Source organism: Anomaloglossus baeobatrachus, chromosome 1 (genome assembly GCF_048569485.1).
Source record: "Anomaloglossus baeobatrachus isolate aAnoBae1 chromosome 1, aAnoBae1.hap1, whole genome shotgun sequence".
In the NCBI taxonomy this organism is placed as follows: Eukaryota; Metazoa; Chordata; class Amphibia; order Anura; family Aromobatidae; genus Anomaloglossus; species Anomaloglossus baeobatrachus.
The window spans coordinates 207,712,295-207,736,584 of NC_134353.1; the positions used below are offsets into that span (position 1 = coordinate 207,712,295).

Genomic DNA, 24,290 nt, shown 5'->3' on the forward strand with positions numbered 1-24,290 from the left:
ATGACCACAAACATACTTCAAGAAGCTCCTAGAAATGGATGGAAACAAAGTGCAGGAGAGTTCTGAAGTGGCCAGTATGGAGTCCGGATCTAAATCCCATTGAACACCTGTGGAGAGATCTTAAAATCTCTGTTGGGAGAAGCCGCCCTTCAAATATGACAGACCTAGAGGAGTTTGCAAAAGAAAAGTGGTCCAAAATTATAGATGAGAGGAGTAAGAAGCTTATTGATGGTTATAGGAAGCGATTGATAGCAGTTATTTATTCCAAAGGATGTGCAAACATTAAGTTGAGGGTGCCAACAATTTTGTCAGACCCATTTTTGGAGCTTTGTGTGAAATTCTGTCCAATTTGCTTTTTCTTCTCTTTTTTATGTGTTGCTCCAATACACACAAAAGGAAATAAACATGTGTATAAGAAAACATATAATTGCAATAATTTTCAGGGAGAAACTACATTTTTCTGCAACAATTTCAAGGGTGCCAAGACTTTTGGCATGACTGTAGATGTACCCAAGAATTCTGCCACTGACAAAAACAACTCATCTTGAAAACAAGGCCTTGTACAGCTACATTACCAAATAAATATAAATACTGGCGCTCCTGAAATGGTGCAATGAAAAAATTGCTTAGTCCTAAAGACCCAAGGTGGGCACATCTTTAAGGGGTTAATGCTGTCATACTATACAAGCAACATGCCAGTATCCCCTTTTAAGAGAGAATAGTGCCAGTTCTTATTCCCTTGTACTCTGTGTGCCGGATTCTAAAACTGGGGGAACATCTTGTTGATAATTCAGTAATAAAATAAAAGCTGCATTTGGAAGTATCATGGAAGTGTCAGGAAATCTTCATAACTAAGTCGTGCAGCTCACAGCTAATTCCACATATAAATGTGGAGGATGGACATGGGTTTCATCATTAAATATAAAAAGGTTGGATTCCAGCTAAAAGAGAAGGAAATAGCAAAAAGTAAATCTATATCTTTGGTGAATTATTTTCAATTAAAGGGAGTGTCTTAGCCCAAACTGAACGTATAAACTAAGCATGGAGCCTTATAGGGGATAAAGCAGCTACACCGTAGTTACTTTAGTGTTTTAATCACTGCCTCTGATCTGCTGAAACTGAAGGTAAATTTGATATGCCAATAAGGCTCAGTGCACCCTTGATGTGGCCAAGAGGCTCAGTGCACCATTCCACCCACTAGATTTGCACGTCCCTATCTCCCTCTCTAGGATTGACAGTGCTCGCTTGCCGGAGCAATCACTCATCAGTGAAGGAGTCCAGCGCACACAAAACCAGTGTGTGGAACGGAGCACTGAGCCTCTTGGCCACACTATGGGTGCACAAAACACCCTAAGGCCTAAACCACACAGCATGAAAATCGGTGTGAGTGGAGTACGATAAAAAAATCGCATTCCACTCGGACCAATATTAGCCTGTGTGTCAGCACACATGAGCGATTATTTACTCAGCCCTAATCAGACCGAGAAAACAATTGCAGCATGCTGTGATTGTAATGCGAGACTCTTTCTCTCGCACCCATTCAAGTGTATGGGGCAAGAGAAAAATCGCACTGCACTCACGGTACACTGGTGCAGTGCAAGAATCCCTCCCTCCACTCGTCAGTGCCGGCCCGCCCCCAGCAGCTGAGGGCCGCTCCAACGGTCGGACCTCAGTCGCAGGGACACTCGCATTATACTCGGCTCTGCTGTACTGCCAGCGTGAGCCGAGTGTCATGCGAGGGGATCGCAGTAATCCCCGTGTGGCCCCAGCCTAATTAGTAAACTTGAACTTAGTTTATACTGTTAATTTGGGCTGACAGGCTTTAAAGGGAACCTCTCACCAGGTTGTTCACCTATAAGCTGAGGCCAGCACCAGACAACCGTTATATACAGCATTCTACAATACTGTATATAAGTGCCCAAGCAGCTCTGTATAATGTAAAAAGGAACCCATGATGGGCGACACTGGTCTCTGCCTGGCCCCTCCTATTTTCTAATGATCGCCGTCCTGCTTCATAGGTCAATGTGGATGATGTGTCCAACATCATCCACACAGAGGCCTCCATTGCACTGCTGCGCAGGCGAACTTTGATCTGCCCTGCTGAGGGCAGAGCAAAGTGAAGTGATGGCCCAGGGAGGCCTCTGGCTGTGTAGTCGTGACCTCAGTGAATGCAAGGCACAACCCTGGCTCCACCACTCCTTCAATGCTGGGGACTGACTTGGCAGGACAATGTGTGTCAGTATCTTCAGCAAAAGGTGCACAAACAGTCCTCAGGCAGAAGTTGATGCCAATAAAAGATAACATTTATTGTTCACAGATGCAATCCGGACAGCACGGCAATTCCTGTGGAGCTGGGGACAACCTGACCAAACGCGCCCTCTAGTGGGGATATGCCCTGGGTACTCCGCTTCTCCGGGCTCCCACTCCTAGGTCAAGCACTCACCGGACCCACACCAGCGGAATTAGACCTTGAGGTTGCGTACTCCTCCGTTACTCCGGCGTCCCCTGATGTTCCGCTCAGACACACGGCCACCGATGTCACACACTGCTGTCCCGGATTCGACTCCCTTCTACACACACAGCCCTTCCCTAGACATTCAGCCGACTCCTCCTTCCCCGGTGGCAACAGCCGTCCCACCCGGCCACTAGGGGGTGCCCTAACACTACAACACATTACAATAATAAAAATCAACATTTTTAATAATGACAATTCCGGGTAAACGATGCTGGTACTAGTAGGGGGTAGGCCCACCCACTACAAAAGTACTGTAATGCGCAGGTGAGGGGAAAGATCAAAGACCGCCCGCACATGAGCACTACAATACTTTGATTTGTCATCAGCACGGCAGAGAGAAGTGCAAGTGCGCAGGAGCGCAATAGAGGCCTCTGTGTGAATGACGGAGGACGCGTTATCGATACAGAGCAGGGCAGGAGGACACCGACTGCACAGGATAGAGAGGGACTGAATCCAGTGATGCCCCGCAGATAACTATATAATAAAGGTCTTTTTTATGCTCTACAGAGCGGCCTGGGCACTTATATACAGTATTCTAGAACGCGGTGTATACGGGCTGACTGTGATGGCCGCAGTTTATAGGGGACAAATCTGGTGACAGGTTCCTTTTAAAGGAAGATACTAGAGGAAGAAATCTCAGTGATATATTTTTAGCATGTGTATATTCTGTGTAGTGAACTTCTTATATCATGTTACTTAATTCCAATGTTATTTCATGCTTCAGAAGAAAAAAATACATTATAGTAATCTATAATCCTGTTAATCTGGGTGCCTCAGGTGTGCTATGGGAACGCATGGGCACAATAAGACTAGATACCGTTCTTGCCCAAGGTTACACCGCTCAATTGTGTATTCTACTTTGCTGTTTTCAGTGTGTGTAATTGGCCGTCTTTGCATATGCAGTTTTCTATGCTCTTATATGAGCTTTATAAAATTACATTACAACACAATAAGACATTATTAGACAAGATGATTTTCTTAATATTATGTACTTAACACTTTCTTATCTACAGCTTTATTCCAAGAAACAAAGTGCAATCTGAAAAACAGATTTTTTCCCGAATTCCATTACCTGAGCCCAGTGGTTCTTAAAAACTATAGCGCACGTCTCAGGGTCGACTTCCTGCAGGTTGATACTTTGGGGAGGCTTGCTGACACTGAAGATCTGTGCCATGGTGTGTCTTGAAGACTCGGCTCACTAAGCCATGCTCAGCTGCTCAGCTTGCGTCCGTCTTCCTTAGGTCATTGTCTTCTGAATGTTTCTTTTGTGTAGAAATAGTTACACCTGGAGTGCTCCTGTGTAAAGACAGAACAAAGGCATATCATATACTTCATGTCTCAGCTTTCAGTTCCATACAAGCACACAGTATCGATTTGTGATTACTCATGTAGACCTTGAAGTGTCACCATAAGGATTGAACGTCACCTAGCAACCAAGTATTGCCATGTACAATAAAAGGAAAGATCAGGAAGATTTCTATTCAACAGATGAGAATATTTATGTGTTCACCCAAAGAAAACAAATACAGTCTGTGCAGCCCTTATAATACCTACTATGTAAAAAGTACAGCAAACTTATCAAATCCATGATAAAAGTCTCAAAAATTGTAACTTTGTTGCAAATAGTCCACATGGTCGAAAAAAAAGGACGCACATTAACAGGCAAACATTTAAGAATCAAACGTGAAGTGATCAGGAGCCGACTGTAACACAGTTACTGACGTCTCCACACTGTCCTGCCCTCCTCCCCCGGCGGGGATGCTGGTACACTCACCCACCTGGCCGCTCAGCCGTAGCTTCTGTGCCCTGGTACCTGCTGCTGGCGCACCTATTCCTAAAGGGCCAGTGCGCCCTAACCCAGAAGTGCATCTCTGCCATAGTCTGAGAGACACTTGTGCCGCCCCCACGTCAGTAGCAGCCGGGCTGCTCGGATCTGGATCCGCAGTGTTGCTCGAGGGATTCTCTGGACCCGGGGGTCATGCGGACACTCCAAATGAAAGGGGGACGTATTTGTATGGGATTTGCCGTAATCAGTCTGTGACGCCACCCGCGGTGTGTGGTGAAATATGACACCACCGCTGCTGCTGTGGGGCACCCGGGGGCGATGGAATGGCAGCTGGTTGTTAACCCCTCCGTGGGTAGGGATGGTTGCCTCAGGACCCGGTCACTTGGTGCAAGGGACGGTGATGGCAGGGGCCGGCGCGCCTGGTCAGACCAGGGAGTCTCAGCTTACTCACGGTTCAATAAATCAGACAAGTCCAGTAGCTAACCAAGGTGCTGGTGGCCGGCCGCCGCGGCCGGGTGTACTCTGGTCCCCCACCCGGACTGGTGGTCTGTGTCACTTTCCTCTGCACTGCATTGTAATGTGGTGGACTTCCCGGTGTGGAACGCGGGAGGTCCGCTCCCGGTACTTCTGTTGGGAGCCGTGCCCGCTGACGCTGACCCGTGGGATCTACCGGGCCCTGGCGGATGCTCTATCCCTCTCTGTGGCTGGTTGTCTGCTTTTGGGACTTTGGTTGGGACAGGACCTATAATCCTGCCCTCAATTGGTTAATTAGCTAGGCCGTTGGTTCCAGTCCTGGCTTCAGGGTCCAAGTACCCCCTCTGTGCACGGTTTCCAGGTCGGTTCTCCAGTGTCGGTACCGGCGGGCTCCAACCCTGCCCCAGTCCACCTCGGATCTCCGGATGCCGTCTTCCCATCTCCTGCTAGACATGGACCACCGTCTGCCACCTAGCCAATGCACCGGGGCTCCAACCCCGGGCGCCTCTGCTCTCTGTACTTGAGCTTCACCTCCTCCACTACTCCTCCACTTGAACTACCAACTTCACTCTAACTACAAACTTCTTCTGACTGTTTTTCTGCCCCGGGCTCTGCAGACCCCTAGGTGGGTGTTCTCCATCCGCCTGGTCCCGCCCACTGGTGTGCCTGTCCTACCCTGAGGGAGGGTTGACTAGGGTTTCAGGTCGGCTGTATGTAACCCTGTGAGGGAAGGTGTTGTGCGGGGCCTTTACTGTGTGACCACCTGGCAGCGCCAGGGCATCACACACTAGATATTAAAGGCATCCTCTCTCTTTGGATTGTGTCTGGGCAATGTAGTCTAATCTTAGATACATGTTGTTAGTTGTCAGGTCCCTTGCTTCTGTATTGCTATCTCCTGTCTGTATCTTAGTATTCACCTATTCATATGAATTGTACCTGCTGCTGCACCTATCTATACCAGCTGTACCTGCCATACCCACTGTTTCATCCATGCCTGCTGTACCATCCGTTCCTGCTGCACCAGTTCACTCCTACCAGTGCCTGCTATCCAGTCTGCATCTGCTATCATGGCTGCATAGTCGTACCCTCGACCCCTGGGGTCAGCTGTTACAGTACTGTGTCTTCCTGAGTAGCATCTCTGGTGGCTACTGGCAGCCATACCAAACCTCACTTTCAGAGACAGTGGTGAATACCCAGTATGTGCCTAGCCATGGCCCTCAGGTGAACTGGTGCTGCGGCCCAGTGGGTCTACTCCTTCTTGCACCCATGAGCATTACACCCATTATTCTCCAGGGATGTCATGTTCCAGAATTGCAACCTCCCTGGAATGCCCAAAGGTACAATGACATGACCAAGATAAGGAAGACTAAACGGTACTTTACATGCTGCGATCTCGCTAGCGAGATCGCAAGCGATCGTACCCGCCCCCGTCAGTTGTGTGACACGGGCAAATCGCTGCCCGTGCCGCACACTTCGCTTACCCCCGTCACACGCACTTACCTGCCCTGCAACGTCGCTCTGGCCGGCGATCTGCCTCCTTTCTAAGGGGCATCATAGCGACGTCACACGGCAGGCGTCCAATAGAAGCGGAGGGGGGGAAATGAGCGGGACATAACATCCCTCCCACCTCCTTCCTTTCACATTGCCAGTGGAGGCAGGTAAGAGGATGTTCGTCGCTCCTGCGAAGTGTGGTGCCGCAGGAACGAGGAACAACATTGCTAATCAGCAGAGAGCGATTTTTAGTTTCAGGACGACCTCTCCGCGGCAAACGATTTTGACCGCTTTTGCGATCGTTTAAGGTCGCTCGTACTTGTCACACAGTGCAATATCGTTAATGACGCCGGATGTGCGTTACAAACACCGTGACCCCGACGATAATTCATTAACGATATCGCAGCGTGTAAAGCCCCCTTAAAATTCGACCACCACTGAAAAAGATACATAAGCTGAAACGTCAAGACTGCCAACAAATACCTGAAGACAGACTTTTAAAAGATTTCGATTAGTTCAATGTCAACAGATAAAGAAACAGACTTCATGAATGGAGGCTTATGACTGTTATTGGAAAGAAAAGGGTCTATATTGTCAGTGATTTTTTTTAATGTCAAACAATGTATTTTTGTACACTGTTAGTGTGCCACTCCCGTGCCAGCAGCCGCCACTGCTCAGATGCGGACCTTCAGGGGTGGTCGCTCGAGGGTCTCAAGACCCAGGGGTCTCGCGGACACGCCGAATAAAATGGGGGACGTAGATGTACGGGCTAGGCCATAAAAGGTTTGTGACGCCACCCACGGTGTGTGGTGAGGTGGGACACCACCGCTGCTGTTACGGGGCACCCGGGGGGAGATGTTGTGCAGCAAGATGTTAACCCCTCCGTGGGCAGGGATGGTGGCCCCGGGACCCGATGGCTCTGGTGCAGGGGGAATGACGACCACAGAGGGTGCTGGTGTACTCACAGTTAGGAAAACACACAAGCCTCTGGTAAACCAAGATAGTGGTGGCCGGTGCCACGGCCGGTTGTGTTCGGTATCACCCACCCGGCTGGTGGTCTCTATCCTTGTCCTGCACCTTTTTAGTAGAAAAGACTTCCTTGTATGAAACGTAGGAGTCCGCTCCCAGCTGGATGTGGCCTAAGGAGCTGTGCCCGCAGACACTGGCCCGTGGGATCTATGGGCCTTGGCGGTGACCTCTTATCTCTAATCAGTGGGCTGTTGTCTTCTATGAGGGACTTTGGATGGGACAGGACCTCTAGTCCTGGCCTCAATAGGATAATTAACCAGTTCCAGTAGGTTCTGGCTCCTGGCTTCAGGGTCCGAGTACCCTCCTTTGTGCTACGGTTTCCGGGTCGGTTCCCCGTGTCGGTACCGGCGGGCTACAACCCTGGCCCGGTCCACCTCGGTTCCACCGAGCCGTCTTCCTGTCTCCTGTCAACGGAGACCAGCGTCTGCCTCATAGCCAGTGGCACCAGGGCTCCTACCCTGGTACCTGTCAGTTTACTTCAGGCCTGACACACAGGCCTGACCTCCACTCTCACTGAACTCCAGACTAGACTGACTGTTTCTCCCGCCCTGGGCTGTCTAAACCCCTGGGTGGGCGTGCACCAGCTGCCTGGCCACACCCACTGGTGTGTCTATCTGTCTTTAAGGGGGGGTAACTAGGGTTTAATGGTTGGCTGTGTGTTTCCTAGTGAGGGAAAGGTGTAGTGCAGGGGCCTAACTTTGACTACCTGGTTATGCCAGGGCGTCACACTAGTTGTTTTGTTATTCTATTATTCAGCTTAACAAATGAAAAACAATTGAGCTGGTAAAATTTACAATTTTCATGTAGCCACAAAATAAATTTGTTCATTGTCTACAGTGCCTAACAATTATGTATATATTATATTATATATATTATATATATATACACACACGCATACATACATATATATTATATATATATATATATATATATATATATATATACATATAATGTGTGTGTGTGTGCCGCCCCCACGTCACCAGATCCGTGGTGGCTCAAGGGGCGTCCGGCCACTGAAATAAAGGGGATATTTACAGGGGATGGTATAATTAAAGTTCGTGACGTGATGTGGTAAGGTGGAGTGCTACCGCTGCAGCTGGGAGTACATTACATGGTGGCGATGGGGTGGGCAGCTAGGTGTTTAACCCCTCCACGGGTAGGGGGAATGCCCCGGGACTCTGTGATGGTGACGGGGACGTGCGTTGGGGAGGTAAGGGTCACTTGTGTACTCACTCACACAGTCCATAAGGTGACCCCGACAACTTAGTAAACCAAAGTTCTGGACACCGCTGCCACTGAGGGGAGCGCGTTTGGGTCACATCCCCGTTGGTGTTGCCTGATGATCTGTGACCTTTCCCTTGGCACCTTGTTCTCTTCTTAGTTGGCCCCTATAGCTTGAAACTATTCGGGTCCCGCTCCCCAGTGTGGCTAACTGAGGGAGCTTGCTCTCAGGGTTCACGCTTGGGATTTTCTGGACTGTTTGAGTGGAAAGTCCTTCCCCCCTTGTTGCGCTTGTACCCAGATTTTGGAGCGGGTGGAGAGCGGATCTTGAAGGCTCCGTTCTCATCGGGTGAATTGTCAGGTTGCCTAAAGCTACTACCTGACCTAGGGTCCACGTACCCAGTCGTGCCCTGGTCCCAGCCCGGTGATGATACAAGGCCGCCGGATGTCCTCCTCGACAGTTCCGTGCCCCTTGTCACGATCCCCTGCGACCAGGGGTCCAGCTTCTACTAGGCCCAGACCACCGTCTGCCACCTAGTTACTTCCAAGGAGCCCGGCTCCTGATCTCCTCTCTCATCCACCTGCAACACTACACTGGCCTATTCCTGACACGCCTGACCTCCCCTTACCAACCCCCCAAGTGGGTGACCCTATTCCACTCAGGCTGTCCACTGGTGTGTCTGGTGGGTGTGGTGCAGAGTGTTCCTAGGATTTTGATTAACTGGTTTTGGCAGATTGCATAATACCCTGTGACGACCTGATAGGCCAGGGCATCATATATATATATATATATATATTCTCCTAAAACAGGAAAACATTTGGATTGCCTGGCAGCACTGTAGTTGTTAAATAATAAAATTAATAATAAAAAATAAAAATTGCCTAATAATTTAGCACACAGTATAATTCATCTAATTCTAGTTCAGGTTTTGTCTTATCTGGAGAAGTACCAATGCAAAAACAAGTTATATAATTAAGTCTTAGAAATATTTTCTTATACTTAATAAGTTAAAGGGATGGTCCACCACCTAAAATGTATTTTATACATATCCATCTTTACAAATAATTTGATAACACATTACTCTACAATTTTCCCTATCTAGCTAATTCCTAAATGTGCTTTGCTTACTGCATTTCATGTGATGTTTCGTTTGGCGTCAGTAGCTATAGAAGCAGAATTTTGTTGCTGCCTGTGTGTCGCCCAGGGAATGGGGTACTGGTTCTCGGGCGGTGTATAACTGGGGAATATCACTTTGGTGGCCATTGCCCGGTCTCGTGCCCTGGATGCTTTTAATGCGGAGTATTTACAGGGGAAAAAGTCATTTGTGTGACACCACCTGCGGGTTGTGGTTAATATGGGGGAACCGCCGCTGCTGGATTGGTTACTCCTAGGGCTGGTGGTAATGGCAGCTGTGGTAGGCCCTCCGCAGGAAGACAGATTCCCTTTAAGTCTGCCATACACATTAGATGGCAACTATCTCAGCTGGCACTCCCATACACATGAGCATTTGCTCAGCCAAGCGCTCCTGTGTTTTCTACATATCTGACAGGAGAACAAAAGAATCAGTAATAGAATCAAACACGATCATTAACTCTCTGACAATCAATTGTCCAGTGGGACACCCAAACGTCGCATGCACATTAGACTTCTGGCTGAACACATAGGTATAGGAGGGTTTAGTTGACAATATTTTAAAGGGAACCTGTCAGGTTCAATATGCAGCCAGAACCACGAGCAGTTCTGGGTGAATATTGCTAATCCCTGCCCAATTGTCCCTGTATACACTAGCATAGACATAGATAAAGAGATCTATAGAAAAAGTATTTCTAAAGATCTTTTATCTTATGCTAATGAGGCCAGGGACTAGTCCCAAGGGCGTTTCTCCCCTTAGCTAGTCAACCCAGACAGCATGCTAGCACACCCCTGTGGGCATACTAACATGCAAATGAATATGCAGCGACACCACACATACCTCACTGTTCATGGCAGCCGGAGGATGGATGCACACTAGGCATGATCCAGAGTCTTCAGTTCTTCCGCTCATACGCACTGTACCTCACTAAAGCTGTGAAGCTTACACCTGGAATCAGTTCAGTGCACATGATCATAAGCCTTGGGTACTCCGGATCATGCGCACTGCGTATCCATCCTCCACCGGCCGCTATGAACAGTGAGGTATGTGCGGAGTCGCTGCATATTTATTAGTATGTTAGCACGCCCACGGGGGCGTGCTAGCATGCTATGTGAGCCGACTGGCTAAGGGGAGAAACACCCAGGGGGGCTAGTCCCCACAGTCATTAGGATAAGATAAAAGACCTTTAGAAATACTTTTTCTAAAAATCTCTTTATCTATGCTAGTGTATACAGGGACGGTTGGGCAGGGATTAGCAATATTCACCCAGAACTGCACGTGGTTCTGCGTGCATATTGCACCTGACAGGTTCCTTTTAATGTGTATAGGGGCCTTTTCTGTCAGTAGGCCCAGGGTGGGGAAAAAATCCGATACTAACCTCCCGGACTGAGGCAGCTCCACACTGCTTCCCCCACCGGTCTCAGTGCACCAACAGTCTTTTTGGGGGGAGTCAAGTGACTGCTAGCCACTGATCAGCTGTAGCCCTCATATTCCGACTTCTTCGTTTCACACATACAGCGTCTTTATATAGTCACAATTTTTGTGACAAACTAGTACCAATTTATCAGAAAATGTCACACAGTCTCTAATCCATGGTAACAATAAGACTAGATAACATCAGAAACTTAGAAAGAATTCTACTTGATTATAATAATTCCAAATCTACAAGTGAGTCTTTCTTTTTTAAAATCACGCATGTAATGCTAAAATCTCCACACCACTGTTGGAATTAAAACATAAAAGGAGCCATTAGCGCTTCGGCAGAGAATACAGACTTCAGTTATCTAATCCCTTCTTAAAAAATGTAGAACATTTAATTGACTTCAACAAAGATGAAGAAAAAAATTACTTTAAAATTATTTAAATGTCATGGATAAAACATAATAGCCTAGCGACATCTTTTCATAAGCTTTTTTTGGGCCTAATAGAAAAAGATACAGTTCCAAGAAGGATCTGCGTCATAGGAATAAATGCAATGAGTTATCCCAAGGAAATGGACAACTAATTACCATAATTGGTAATTACATTAGAAAGGCAATCTCAATAAAATAAATTAATTATTTCAAGAAAATGTGCAGCTTATCTGAGGGGGAGGGGTTACACCTGTGACCCAATTTACAAAAACATCAAGACGAAAAGCCGAATAATTGGGAGTGATTGTGACTCTTGTTAAATGCAGTCTCTTTAGAGAAAGCCATAGATAAATGGGCAAGGGTGGCATAATTAAAGAGACGTAATCAGTTGTGAAAAATCTAATCAGTAGTCCTAAGAAGTAAGAGACAGATGTTGTATACCAACGACAACCGTCTAGGAAAACATATTCCCCATCGAGATTGTCTCTTTAGAATAATTTGAGTTCTTATGTCCATTGTGCATAACATATTCTTGTGTCCAAATATCATATACAACAGTTACTAATATACAGTTAGGTCCAGAAATATTTGGACAGTGACACAAGTTTTGTTATTTTAGCTGTTTACAAAAACATGTTCAGAAATACAATTATATATATAATATGAGCTGAAAGTGCACACTCCCAGCTGCAATATGAGAGTTTTCACATCCAAATCGGAGAAAGGGTTTAGGAATCATAGCTCTGTAATGCATAGCCTCCTCTTTTTCAAGGGACCAAAAGTAATTGGACAAGGGACTCTAAGGGCTGCAATTAACTCTGAAGGCGTCTCCCTCGTTAACCTGTAATCAATGAAGTAGTTAAAAGGTCTGGGGTTGATTACAGGTGTGTGGTTTTGCATTTGGAAGCTGTTGCTGTGACCAGACAACATGCGGTCTAAGGAACTCTCAATTGAGGTGAAGCAGAACATCCTGAGGCTGAAAAAAAATAAAAAATCCATCAGAGAGATAGCAGACATGCTTGGAGTAGCAAAATCAACAGTCGGGTACATTCTGAGAAAAAAGGAATTGACTGGTGAGCTTGGGAACTCAAAAAGGCCTGGGCGTCCACGGATGACAACAGTGGTGGATGATCGCCGCATACTTTCTTTGGTGAAGAAGAACCCGTTCACAACATCAACTGAAGTCCAGAACACTCTCAGTGAAGTAGGTGTATCTGTCTCTAAGTCAACAGTAAAGAGAAGACTCCATGAAAGTAAATACAAAGGCTTCACATCTAGATGCAAACCATTCATCAATTCCAAAAATAGACAGGCCAGAGTTAAATTTGCTGAAAAACACCTCATGAAGCCAGCTCAGTTCTGGAAAAGTATTCTATGGACAGATGAGACAAAGATCAACCTGTACCAGAATGATGGGAAGAAAAAAGTTTGGAGAAGAAAGGGAACGGCACATGATCCAAGGCACACCACATCCTCTGTAAAACATGGTGGAGGCAACGTGATGGCATGGGCATGCATGGCTTTCAATGGCACTGGGTCACTTGTGTTTATTGATGACATAACAGCAGACAAGAGTAGCCGGATGAACTCTGAAGTGTACCGGGATATACTTTCAGCCCAGATTCAGCCAAATGCCGCAAAGTTGATCGGACGGCGCTTCATAGTACAGATGGACAATGACCCCAAGCATACAGCCAAAGCTACCCAGGAGTTCATGAGTGCAAAAAAGTGGAACATTCTGCAATGGCCAAGTCAATCACCAGATCTTAACCCAATTGAGCATGCATTTCACTTGCTCAAATCCAGACTTAAGACGGAAAGACCCACAAACAAGCAAGACCTGAAGGCTGCGGCTGTAAAGGCCTGGCAAAGCATTAAGAAGGAGGAAACCCAGCGTTTGCTGATGTCCATGGGTTCCAGACTTAAGGCAGTGATTGCCTCCAAAGGATTCGCAACAAAATATTGAAAATAAAAATATTTTGTTTGGGTTTGGTTTATTTGTCCAATTACGTTTGACCTCCTAAAATGTGGAGTGTTTGTAAAGAAATGTGTACAATTCCTACAATTTCTATCAGATATTTTTGTTCAAACCTTCAAATTAAACGTTACAATCTGCACTTGAATTCTGTTGTAGAGATTTCATTTCAAATCCAATGTGGTGGCATGCAGAGCCCAACTTGCGAAAATTGTGTCACTGTCCAAATATTTCTGGACCTAACTGTATCTCACATGTAAAGCATCAATTAATTTCCATAGCACTCTACAGGCATCAAAACCACTGTCCCCATTGAGGCTCACAATCAAGGGCGTAACGACCGCGGTCGCAGAGGTCGCCACTGCGACCGGGCCCGCAGGGTTATAAGGGCCCGGCAGCCGCTCTGCAGAGCCGGCTGCTGGGCCCCTATATGTAGTGCCACTGTGTAGTGGCCGACTGCGCGACCATTGGGGGACAGGCCTGTGAGTCAGGGGGGCCTGGTGTCAGCAGGGGACAGAGGGGCCCCTGACCTTGAGAGGCCCACCAGGCGTGTCTGACCTGCAGAAGTGTTCCTGCACGGCAGACGTAATCCATCCCTACCAGGACCTGCGATGATGTCATGCCCATGTGACTGTGTGGGAGGAGACACAGGATTGCTGGGGAGAAAGCAGGAGAAGATACTTTGGAGACATTACTGGTAATGAGAAAAGAGGGAACATGAGGGGGAGGGGGGGTGCAGGGTGAGTGGGATATGAGGGCTGCAGACTGTGACAGAAGTATGTTAAGGGGTGCAGAGTATTTGAGAGGGCTAAGTTGGGGTACAGGCAGGGTGAGATATGTGAGGCAGGGGGTGTGTGATATGCGGGGGTGCAGGCTGTATGGGGAGCAGGGTGTGTGACATATGGGGGCAGGGGGTGTGTGATATGGGGGGGTGCAGGCTGTATGGGGAGCAGGGTGTGTGACATATGGGGGCAGGGGGTGTGTGATATGGGGGGGTGCAGGCTGTATGGGGAGCAGGGTGTGTGACATATGGGGGCAGGGGGAGTGTGATATGGGGGGGGTGCAGGCTGTATGGGGAGCAGAGTGTGTGACATATGGGGGCAGGGCGTAACTACCGCGGTCGCAGGGGTCAGAAGGAGAAGAGAGGTACTTGTTTTTTTATTTTGCTGGCTGCATGACACATGGAAGCCCTGGGGGGGCTGGCTGCATGACACATGGAGGTCCTGGGGAAGCTAGCTGAATGACACATATAGGCCCGGGGGAAGCTGGCTGCATGACACATGGAGGCCCTGGTGGGCCTGGCTGGCAGGCTGCATGACACATAGAGGCCCTTGGGGGGCTGGCTGCATGACACCTGGGGGGGGCTGGCTGCATGACATATGGAGGCCCTGATGGGGCTGGCTGGCAAGCTGCATGATGCATAGAGGCCCTGGGGGGGCTGGCTGCATGACACCTGGGGGGGCTTGCTGCATGACACCTGGGGGGGCTGGCTGCATGACACATGGAGGCCCTGGGGGGGCTGGCTGCATGACACATGGAGGCCCTCGGGGGGCTGGCTGCATGACACATGGAGGCCCTCGGGGGGCTGGCTGCATGACACATGGAGGTCCTGGGGGGCCTGGCTGCATGACACCTGGGGGGGCTGGCTGCATGACACATAGAGGCCCTGGGGGGCTGGCTGCATGACACCTGGGGGGGCTGGCTGCATGACACATGGAGGCCCTGGTGGGGCTGGCTGGCAGGCTGCATGACGCATAGAGGCCCTGGGGGGGCTGGCTGCATGACACCTGGGGGGGCTGGCTGCATTACACCTGGGGGGGCTGGCTGCATGACACATGGAGGCCCTGGGGGGGCTGGCTGCATGACACATGGAGGCCCTGGGGGGGCTGGCTGCATGACACATGGAGGCCCTGGGGGGGCTGGCTGCATGACACATGGAGGTCCTGGGGGGCCTGGCTGCATGACACCTGGGGGGGCTGGCTGCATGACACATGGAGGCCCTGGGGGGGCTGGCTGCATGACACATGGAGGCCCTGGGGGGGACTGGCTGCATGACACATGGAGGTCCTGGGGGGCCTGGCTGCATGACACCTGGGGGGGCTGGCTGCATGACACATGGAGGCCCTGGCGGGGCTGGTTGCATGATACATGGAGGCCTGGGGGTGCTGGCTGCATGATACATGGAGGTCTATGGGACTGCATAATAAACATGAAGGACACCTTATACATGGACTATAGGGGTGCATTATACATGGAGGAGTATGGAGCTGCATAATACAATATGATGATTCATGGAGCTGCATTATAATACATATAGGACTATGGGGGCTACATTATAATATATGGAGGACTATGGAGCCTACCTTATACATGGACTATGGGGGTGCATTATAAAACATGGAGGACTATGTGGTGCAGTATAACATATGGAGAACTGTGGGAAATGCATTATAATACATGGAGGACTATGGAGGTGCATTCTAATATATGAAGGGTTATGTGGGACCCATTATACTATATGGAAGGCTATGTGGGGGCCATTATAGTATTTGGAGAACTATATACGAGGGGGGACAAAGATACAAGTATGGGATGGTAATGTTTTATGCTGAGGGAAAAAGGCTCTTTCCCTCAGCACCCAGCTTTCCCATGCTCTGCTAAACATCTTCTCTCAGCACCCAGCTTTACCATGCTCTGCTATACATCTCTCAGCACCCAGCTTTCCCATGCCCTGATATGGGAAAGCTGGGTGCTGAGGGAAAGATGTATGACAGAGCATGGGAAAGCTGGGTGCTGAGGACAAGATGGATATCAGATCATGGGAAAGCTGGGTGCTGATAGAGTGATTTTAGATTATGGGAAACCTGGGTGCTGTGGGTAAAAGCCAAGTGTCAGCATCATTATCCTGTACCCTAAGTGTCAGTGTACATGGAGGGGGGCCTCGGTTCAAATTTTTCACCAGGGCCCATCAAACTCTAGTTACGCCACTGCTCACAATCTAAGTTCCCTATGTTTTTGGAGTGTGAGAATGATTTGGGGAATTTTGGGGAATGCAATTTAAATATACATTTAACATCTTAAATGTCTGCAGTTCAAATCAGGAGTCAAATATCAAGCATACATGCAATATATCTACAAAGACCAGGGACCACGGATCATGATCAACGCAAATGGACTGACATTTTAAGGAAGTACAAGCAAATATAAGAAGATACTTGAATAGGATCCAAGGATGGTATATATATCCATATGTATTTCATCATTTTATGTTGTGCTTATTCAGCATGAATCACCAAAGAGTCTTATGATTAAAGTCTTATTATTCCTGAGCGCAGACATGGGTGATGTGTACACCATTTTGGGTATCTTCATATAATCATGTCCATAACAAGAGGAATTCCACGCAAATAAAAAAAGAACATACAAACTCTTTGCACATGTTGACCCCAGCATTGTAGTACCAACCACTGAGCCATCATACTTCTCCAAAATAATACATGACAGAGGCAGGGAAAGCAGTCCCTTTGATCCTTTACATGACAGTACTTAGCTCTGCCCTCAGCAAGGCAGAGAGAAGTGCACAAGAGTGCAATGGAGGACACTGTGTGGATGACATAGCATGCATCATCCACAAGTAGCAGGAAAGGAGAACCTCTATTGAAAGGATAGAGGAAGCTCCAGGTTAAGACCAGTGATGCCCATCGGACCGAACCACCCCAAAAGTGAGTAGGTGACAGATTCCGTTTAAAGGGGTTCTGTCCAGGGGTGGGATTCAAATTTTTAACAACAGGTTCTCTGTAAACCCCGCCCATTTGAAAACCACACCCATTCTGTAACCACACCCATTTTGTTAGCCACACCTATTTTCACGCACTTTCCTCAACCAAAAAATACAAGTAATTTAAAGTAAAATCTCCTTCCCCTCCTATACCGTCACTCTCCTGTCCAGCACCAGTTGTTCCAGTCACTGTCAGTCATATTGTATTAAATGATTTTTATACGTCCCATTATGGCCTCTTTCCCCTGCAGATCCCATCCCATTATGGCCTCTTTCCCCTGCAGATCCCATCCCATTATGGCCTCTATCCACTGAAGATCCCATCCCATTATGGCCCCTTTCCCCTACAGATCCCATCCTATTATGGCCTCTTTCCCCCTGCAGATCCCATCCCATTATGGCCTCTATCCACTGAAGATCCCATCCCATTATGGCCCCTTTCCCCTGCAGATCCCATCCCATTATGGCCTCTTTCCCCCTGCAGATCTCATCCCATGTGGTCTCTTTCCCCTGCAGATCCCATTCCATTATGGCCTCTTTCCCATAAGAAGAATTTCTAAAGATCTTTTATTGTATGCTAATGAGCGAGGGGACTAGTCCCCTGGGCGTTAGTTCCCCTTGCCAGTTGGGTCCATTAGCATGTTAGTACGCCGCTGTGGGTAGGCTAACATGCTAATGAATGTGCAGCGTCAGAGGATGATCTCACTCACCTCTCTGCCGCCATTGCCACCCGACGCTGGATTTCGGCTCAGTGCGCATGACCACGGAGTTTGGGTCATGCGCAGCGCACTACTTCAGTTTGAAGCCAGGACATGTACACCCGGCTTCATAGTGCGCATGACCCAAACTCCAGGGTCATGGGCACTGAGCCGAAATCCCCCGTCTGACACGATAGCAGCGGAGAGGTGAGTGAGATCATCCTGTGACACTGTGTATTTATTAGCATGTTAGCACACCCACAGGGACGTACTAACATGCTAATGGAGCCAACTAACCAGGGGATATAACGCCCAGGGGACTAGTCACCTCGCTCATTAGCATACGATAAAAGATCTTTAGAAATACCGTACTTTTTTTTAAAGATCTCTTTATCTATGCTAGTGTATACAGGGACGGTTAGGCAGGGATTAGCAATATACACACAGAACTGCTCGTGGTTTTGAGTGCATATTGGACCTGACAGGTTCTCTTTAAAGGAGTGCTCTACGACTGTTTTCTCCTATGCATTATACTGCTTAGGGAAAGTATCCTGATTCCTGACATAAAAAGCAAGATCCACAACCCTCAGCAGCCTCTCTAGCAGTGAAAAAGCAAGCTCTGACTGTATCACCGGTGTGTATTTAACCAAGCTGTTACTCAATGGTATTGTCATTACAAGGGTTACCATTTGGTAACAGCTCAGTATAATACACGGCAATGCTGGGTTAGTGCAAGAGCTTACTCTCTCAAAGTGAGAAGGGCCACGGAGGGTCTTAGAATCCCACTCAGCATGCCAGGATCTGACAACCCACATGGGAATCTGAGGGCGTTAAGGTTACTAAAAGTATATATACATGACAATTTTGAGACCCCAGTGTAAAATTTAAGTTTTTTAAGAGGAAAATGAGGCTGAAAAAGTCTAGTGATGTGTCTGTTGAGTGGCTTCCACCTGAAGATTGAACAGGTCACTGTAACAGTTTTGCAGCTTTTTAAACAGTTAAAATAACATTTTAAAAGACTGAACATATGCAAAGCAAGTCATTTTGTCATTATAGTGCATATTATTATTATTTTTAGTACTTTTTAGGCATTTTTTTCAAGCGGGTTTTAGAGTGGACCTGTTGAAAAAGACAATGTGTGCACGTAGCCTTATGATCACTCTTGACACTTACCCATATTTAGTAAATCACCAGTGTGGGGCCACCCACTCTTATATAAAAATGGCCAGTCCAGACTGCTGATAAGTAATTCATTAATCATAATCATACCACCTAACAATACAAGTGTACCACAAAATAACAAAGAAAAAAAACACTATTTGAAATCCATCATTTGGCCAAAAAGCAAAAAAAAATAACAAACCCTGAAATAATTGCTTCATAAAAGGCTTCATTGGAATTTCGAAATGCGTTATGCAGATATTTCACTCGGGGAAAGTAGGTCATAACAAGTTACTACAACATCCTCCAATTATATCACAACATCATATTGCTAATCCTAGGGAAAATCTTAACTCTTATGTATTAAATAATAGGGAATAATACTCCACAGCTATTGAAGTGAAAAAGCTCGACGCCAGCATGATAATAATCAGATAGCTTCATTTCAACATGGAGTTGACGGCCGGTGTTGTGAAAGCTTTTTAACAATTTCAGTTGTAGATATATTTTGGGGAAAAAAATGATACTATACAGTGAATTTTTTAAGCTTCTTAATGTATCTATAATACATGACATGGAGTTTTTGAATTACAGGCATTAATTGACGCCTACTGTACTCACCAATCATGATGAAAATGTCATCCATTAGCGGAGTCGGAGTTAGTTCACTAAGGGAAATAAAATAAAGTAAAGTTAAAAAAAATAAAAGATATATACTGTATATATATTGCTAATACCGCAAGTGTTGCCAAATTTACATCACGGTAGGGGAAATGGTAAATCTGGTGGTGGATATCTAAGGGTAGAACTGCTGCTTTGCGCTAAATTAGATTTTTCCACATAGATACACTCTGATGTGACAGCATAAAGACAATAAAAGTAGTAATAAGGCTAAAAAAATAATGCTCAAGTTAATGTATATAACAAAATAATGCACAGGGTAATGTCATCATACGGGAAAATAAACAGAGCTAATATCAATGTACAGAGACAAACTGCTCATAATCCCTTATCTGCTGCCGTAAGTGTTGGCTCCATCAGGCAGTTTTGCTTGTACAAGCAGAACATAACCACTGTCTGGTCACTTGGTTTCTTTGAAAAAGAAAAAGCGCAATACTGTATTGTATGGATACAAAAAAAAGAAAACAAAACGTATTGAGGAGACCTAGACTTTCAAAATCTAAGGACCTAATTTTTTAACTCCCTGGCCAGAAAGTCATCTCCTTAACTACATCTTCCAGAAACAACTTAGCATCCAAATGTTTTTTCTTGCATTACTCTTCTTACTCTTCTAATTTCTGATTCTTGACTATCGTTGGAGGTGCGGGTGATTTCTACATCTATAAAGTACTATAATTATATGTATTTGTATTGTCCAAACATAACATTTCAAATATAAGCCTTCACGTCTGAAACGTTGCAGTTAGTGAATATGCCAATGTAGCTTACAGATAGTATAGTCAGGTGCCATTATATGCAAATAAGTACAAAGAAATCATATGGGATTTCCACTCTCAATTTTTTTTATTTCATGCGGTGTTAAAAATAACAAAATCAGCCTTGCGTAATCCTTGTGACTCCCCATCACAGCCCGCATACTTTGTTGGCATGCCGGCAGAACTAATATATGTGATTTACCTTGGCACTGATTTGACTATAGGGGTTATGTGCTATAATTGTGGCGTTACCACTGCAGCCATGTTCAATAAGACCGCCGAAGTGGCAGAGAAGCAGCGGGGAAGTAAGGCTGATTATGTTTTTTTTTTTTGTTTTAAAAAGTTGAAAAGGTTGAAAGTACGAAAACCCCTTTATGGACTTTCTTCCTGTCTACTTAGATATTTGGTTATGGCAATATTTATTACTCTATCATAATTCAAACAAAACATTTTAAGGAATTAAAGTCACAAATGTCTCCGACAGAGCTACAAGGTCATTAGACATCTTATAGATGAAATGGGTAAGATATTGACCCTAGAAGAACACAACAGGCTTGTACTTCACATGTCACAATGCTACTACATTCTGGTGTCATCTGATTCCTAGGCAAGAGTAAAGGCCGCTTTACACGCTACAATATTGCTAGCAATTGCTAGCGATGTTGAGCGCGAAAGCACCCGCCCCCATCGTACAAGCGATATCGTGTGATCGCTGCCATAGCGAACATTATTGCTGCGGCACCGTCACACGCACATACCTGCTCTGCGATGTCGCTGTGACCGGCGAACTGCCTCCTTTCTAAGGGTGCGGTTCGTTCAGCATCACAGTGACGTTACAGCAGCGTCACCGAACCGCCTCCCAATAGAAGTGGGGGGGCGGAGATGAGCGGGACGTAACCTCCCGCCCACCTCCTTCCTGCCTCATTGCGGCCGGCCGCAGGAAAGGTGAGGTTCCTCGTTCCTGCGGTGTCACACATAGCGATGTGTGCTGCCGCAGGAGCGACAAACTACTTTGTACACCGAGCAGCAGTGATATTCGAGAAAGGGGGGCATGTCACCGATGAGCGATTTTGACCATTTTTACGACGATTCAAAATCACTCATAGGTGTCACACGTAAAGACATCGCTAAAGCGACCGGATGTGCGTCACAAATTCCGTGACCCCAACGAGATCGCTTGAGCGATGTTGCAGCGTGTAAAGCGCCCTTTAGACTAGTAAATATTGCAGCACTTATACAGATGTTCTCTTGTGGATTATTCATGAATCGTGGCCTACGTTATTTCTTTAACATCATTTTTAATCAAGGCAACTGAAGAAACCTTTATCGACAAGCAAATTTCAAGTCCATAAAGCAGCTAATGTAATTTGCCTTCAACCTCCAACACAGGGCCGGCGTCAGCACCCGGCACACCCATGTAAATCCCTGGACAGCTGGGGAGGCCAACTTGACAACTTCGATCCTATGGGCCCCGGGCTGAGTTCTGGGGACTGCAGTGCTTAGGCTTGCAGCCGCACTATCCTGGACCCTGGATAGTGCGGTCGACGGCCATTTAATCCACACTGCCACACAGCATTCACTGCTGAATGCTCTGTGCTCCTCCTGCATTGAAGTTCATCTGTGGGTGGAGCTACCATGCAGTGTGCTTCAGTCCCACAGATGACGAGGAGCTGTAGTGCAGCTCCAGCCAGCATCCCCCAGCACACTGAGTATGTATGTCCACCTCCAGTGTATGGCCCCCTCCACCTGAGCTGTATGTTCCACCATCCCCCCCAATCTGTATGGGGCCCCCCTCCTGAGCTGGATGTTCTCCCCCTGATCTGTATGGGGCCCCCTCCTGAGCTGGATGTTCTCCCCCCTGATCTGTATGGGGCCCCCTCTACCTGAGCTGAATGTTTCACACTCCCCCTGATCTGTATGGGCCTCCCTGCCATCTGAGCTGTATGTTGCAACACCCCCCCAATCTGTATGGGGCCCCCCTCCTGAGCTGGATGTTCTCCCCCTGATCTGTATGGGGCCCCCTCCTGAGCTGGATGTTCTCCCCCCTTATCTGTATGGGGCCCCCTCTACCTGAGCGGAATGTTTCACACTCCCCCTGATCTGTATGGGCCCCCCTACCATCTGAGCTGTATGTTCCACCCCCCGATCTGTATGGACTACCACTCCTGAGCTGTATGTGACCCCACACCTGAGCTGCATGGGCCCTCTCAGAGCAGTCGGTGACCCCCTTGAGCTGTATGAGACCCCCAGAGCCGAATGTGCTGCCACCCCAGAGCCGCATATGATGCCACCCCATAGCTATATGCGCTGCCACTCCAGAGCTGTATGCACTGCCACCCCAGAGCCGTATGCGCTGCCACCCCAGAGCCATATGCGCTGCCACCCCAGAGCCGCATGTGCTGCCACCCCACAGCCATATGAGCTGCCACCCCAGAGCTTATTGTTCTGACCTCAGAGCCGCATGTGTGGCCCCCCAAGGCCAGATGCGCTGCCACCCTAGAGACATATGAGCTGCACCCTAGAACCGTATGTGCGGCCCCACAGACCTAAAGCTCTGTCACCCACTCCAGTAATGTATATGTCCCCCAGAGTTGTATGCTACCCCAATAACATCTATGCCCCCCAGTAACATGTCTGCACCTCAGTAACATGTATGCCCCCAGCCCCTTTTGTCATTTATATACTGTATCCCCACAGCCCCTCCTGTGATGTATATACAATACAGCAGTGTCAGTGTGCTCTGTGTGTGGCCATGTCTGTTAGTGATGGCCACCAATCAGCGCAGCACAGCCACATGCCCAGGAGGAGCTGTACGGAGAAAAGCGGGGGAGGTGAGTGAGGCTGCTGCTGGTTTCCCCATAATAATATCTCTAATATGTCTGTGTGCATGTATGATGTGTATCTATGTATGTCAGTGTATGTGCCTGTGTATAGATTTATGTCTGTTTATATGTATTTTTTATGAATTTGTCTTTAAATATGTATATATACGTATGCTTGTATGTGTACGTACCTGCGTATGTGCGTGTCTACGTGAGGATGGGGCTCACTGAGTCTCTTTCACCTGAGGCCCACAAAATGATGCTCCAACACATGAGTCTCTCAACGACAACATGGGAAAGATTCTGCTTCTCCCTGACTCCTTGCTCATCACTTACGGAGCATTTACAGACTGCCAATCACCAGATAAACCCATAAACGAGCGTCCTTTTCTGAGGCCTAGGTGCTGCTGGAAAGCAAATCTCTTGAACATGTCTTAAAGCTCGGAACAAAAACTCAGGCAAAAAAAAAAAAAAAGGTGTATCTACTGTATTATCATGTAAAGAAAATACAGTAAAAAGATGATACATTCCCTTTAACAAAAATCAAGTTTAGCAATATTTCTTGATGTCTTTATGCTCATCATGCATATCGGACCAGGGGCAATGAATCAGGCTCCCTAATGGCGGACAACCAAGTGTCTACACGTACAGTATATGAGTGGAAACATCCATATCTATAATTTTACACATATTGGAAATCATTTCAGTTCTTTATTTTTTAAATTAATTTTTAATTGACTATTTTAATTTTGTTTTACTTTAGTCTGGGTAATAGCTTATAAATTAATTACCAAAGTGTCTGATTATGATCTGCATACATCATGTATTTCTAAAACCACCACATAATCAGTCTATTTAAATGCTGTATGTTCTTCAATAGAACTTGTAAAGGGATCCTGTTATATCAGCAAATATACA

At 47.0% G+C, this 24,290-nt stretch overlaps 1 protein-coding gene across 1 annotated transcript in view; it reads right to left on the reverse strand.

Moving 5' to 3' along the window:
- Positions 1-24,290, reverse strand: part of FHIP1A (FHF complex subunit HOOK interacting protein 1A) — a 358,441-nt gene that overhangs the window by 222,580 nt on the left and 111,571 nt on the right. Inside the window, exons 2-3 of the mRNA XM_075335558.1 lie at positions 19,736-19,782; positions 3,588-3,811 (exon numbers count right to left, since the gene is read on the reverse strand). Of these exons, the coding sequence (XP_075191673.1) occupies positions 3,588-3,689 (102 nt within the window). The 5' untranslated portion in view covers positions 3,690-3,811; positions 19,736-19,782. The remainder of the gene's footprint in view (positions 1-3,587; positions 3,812-19,735; positions 19,783-24,290) is intronic.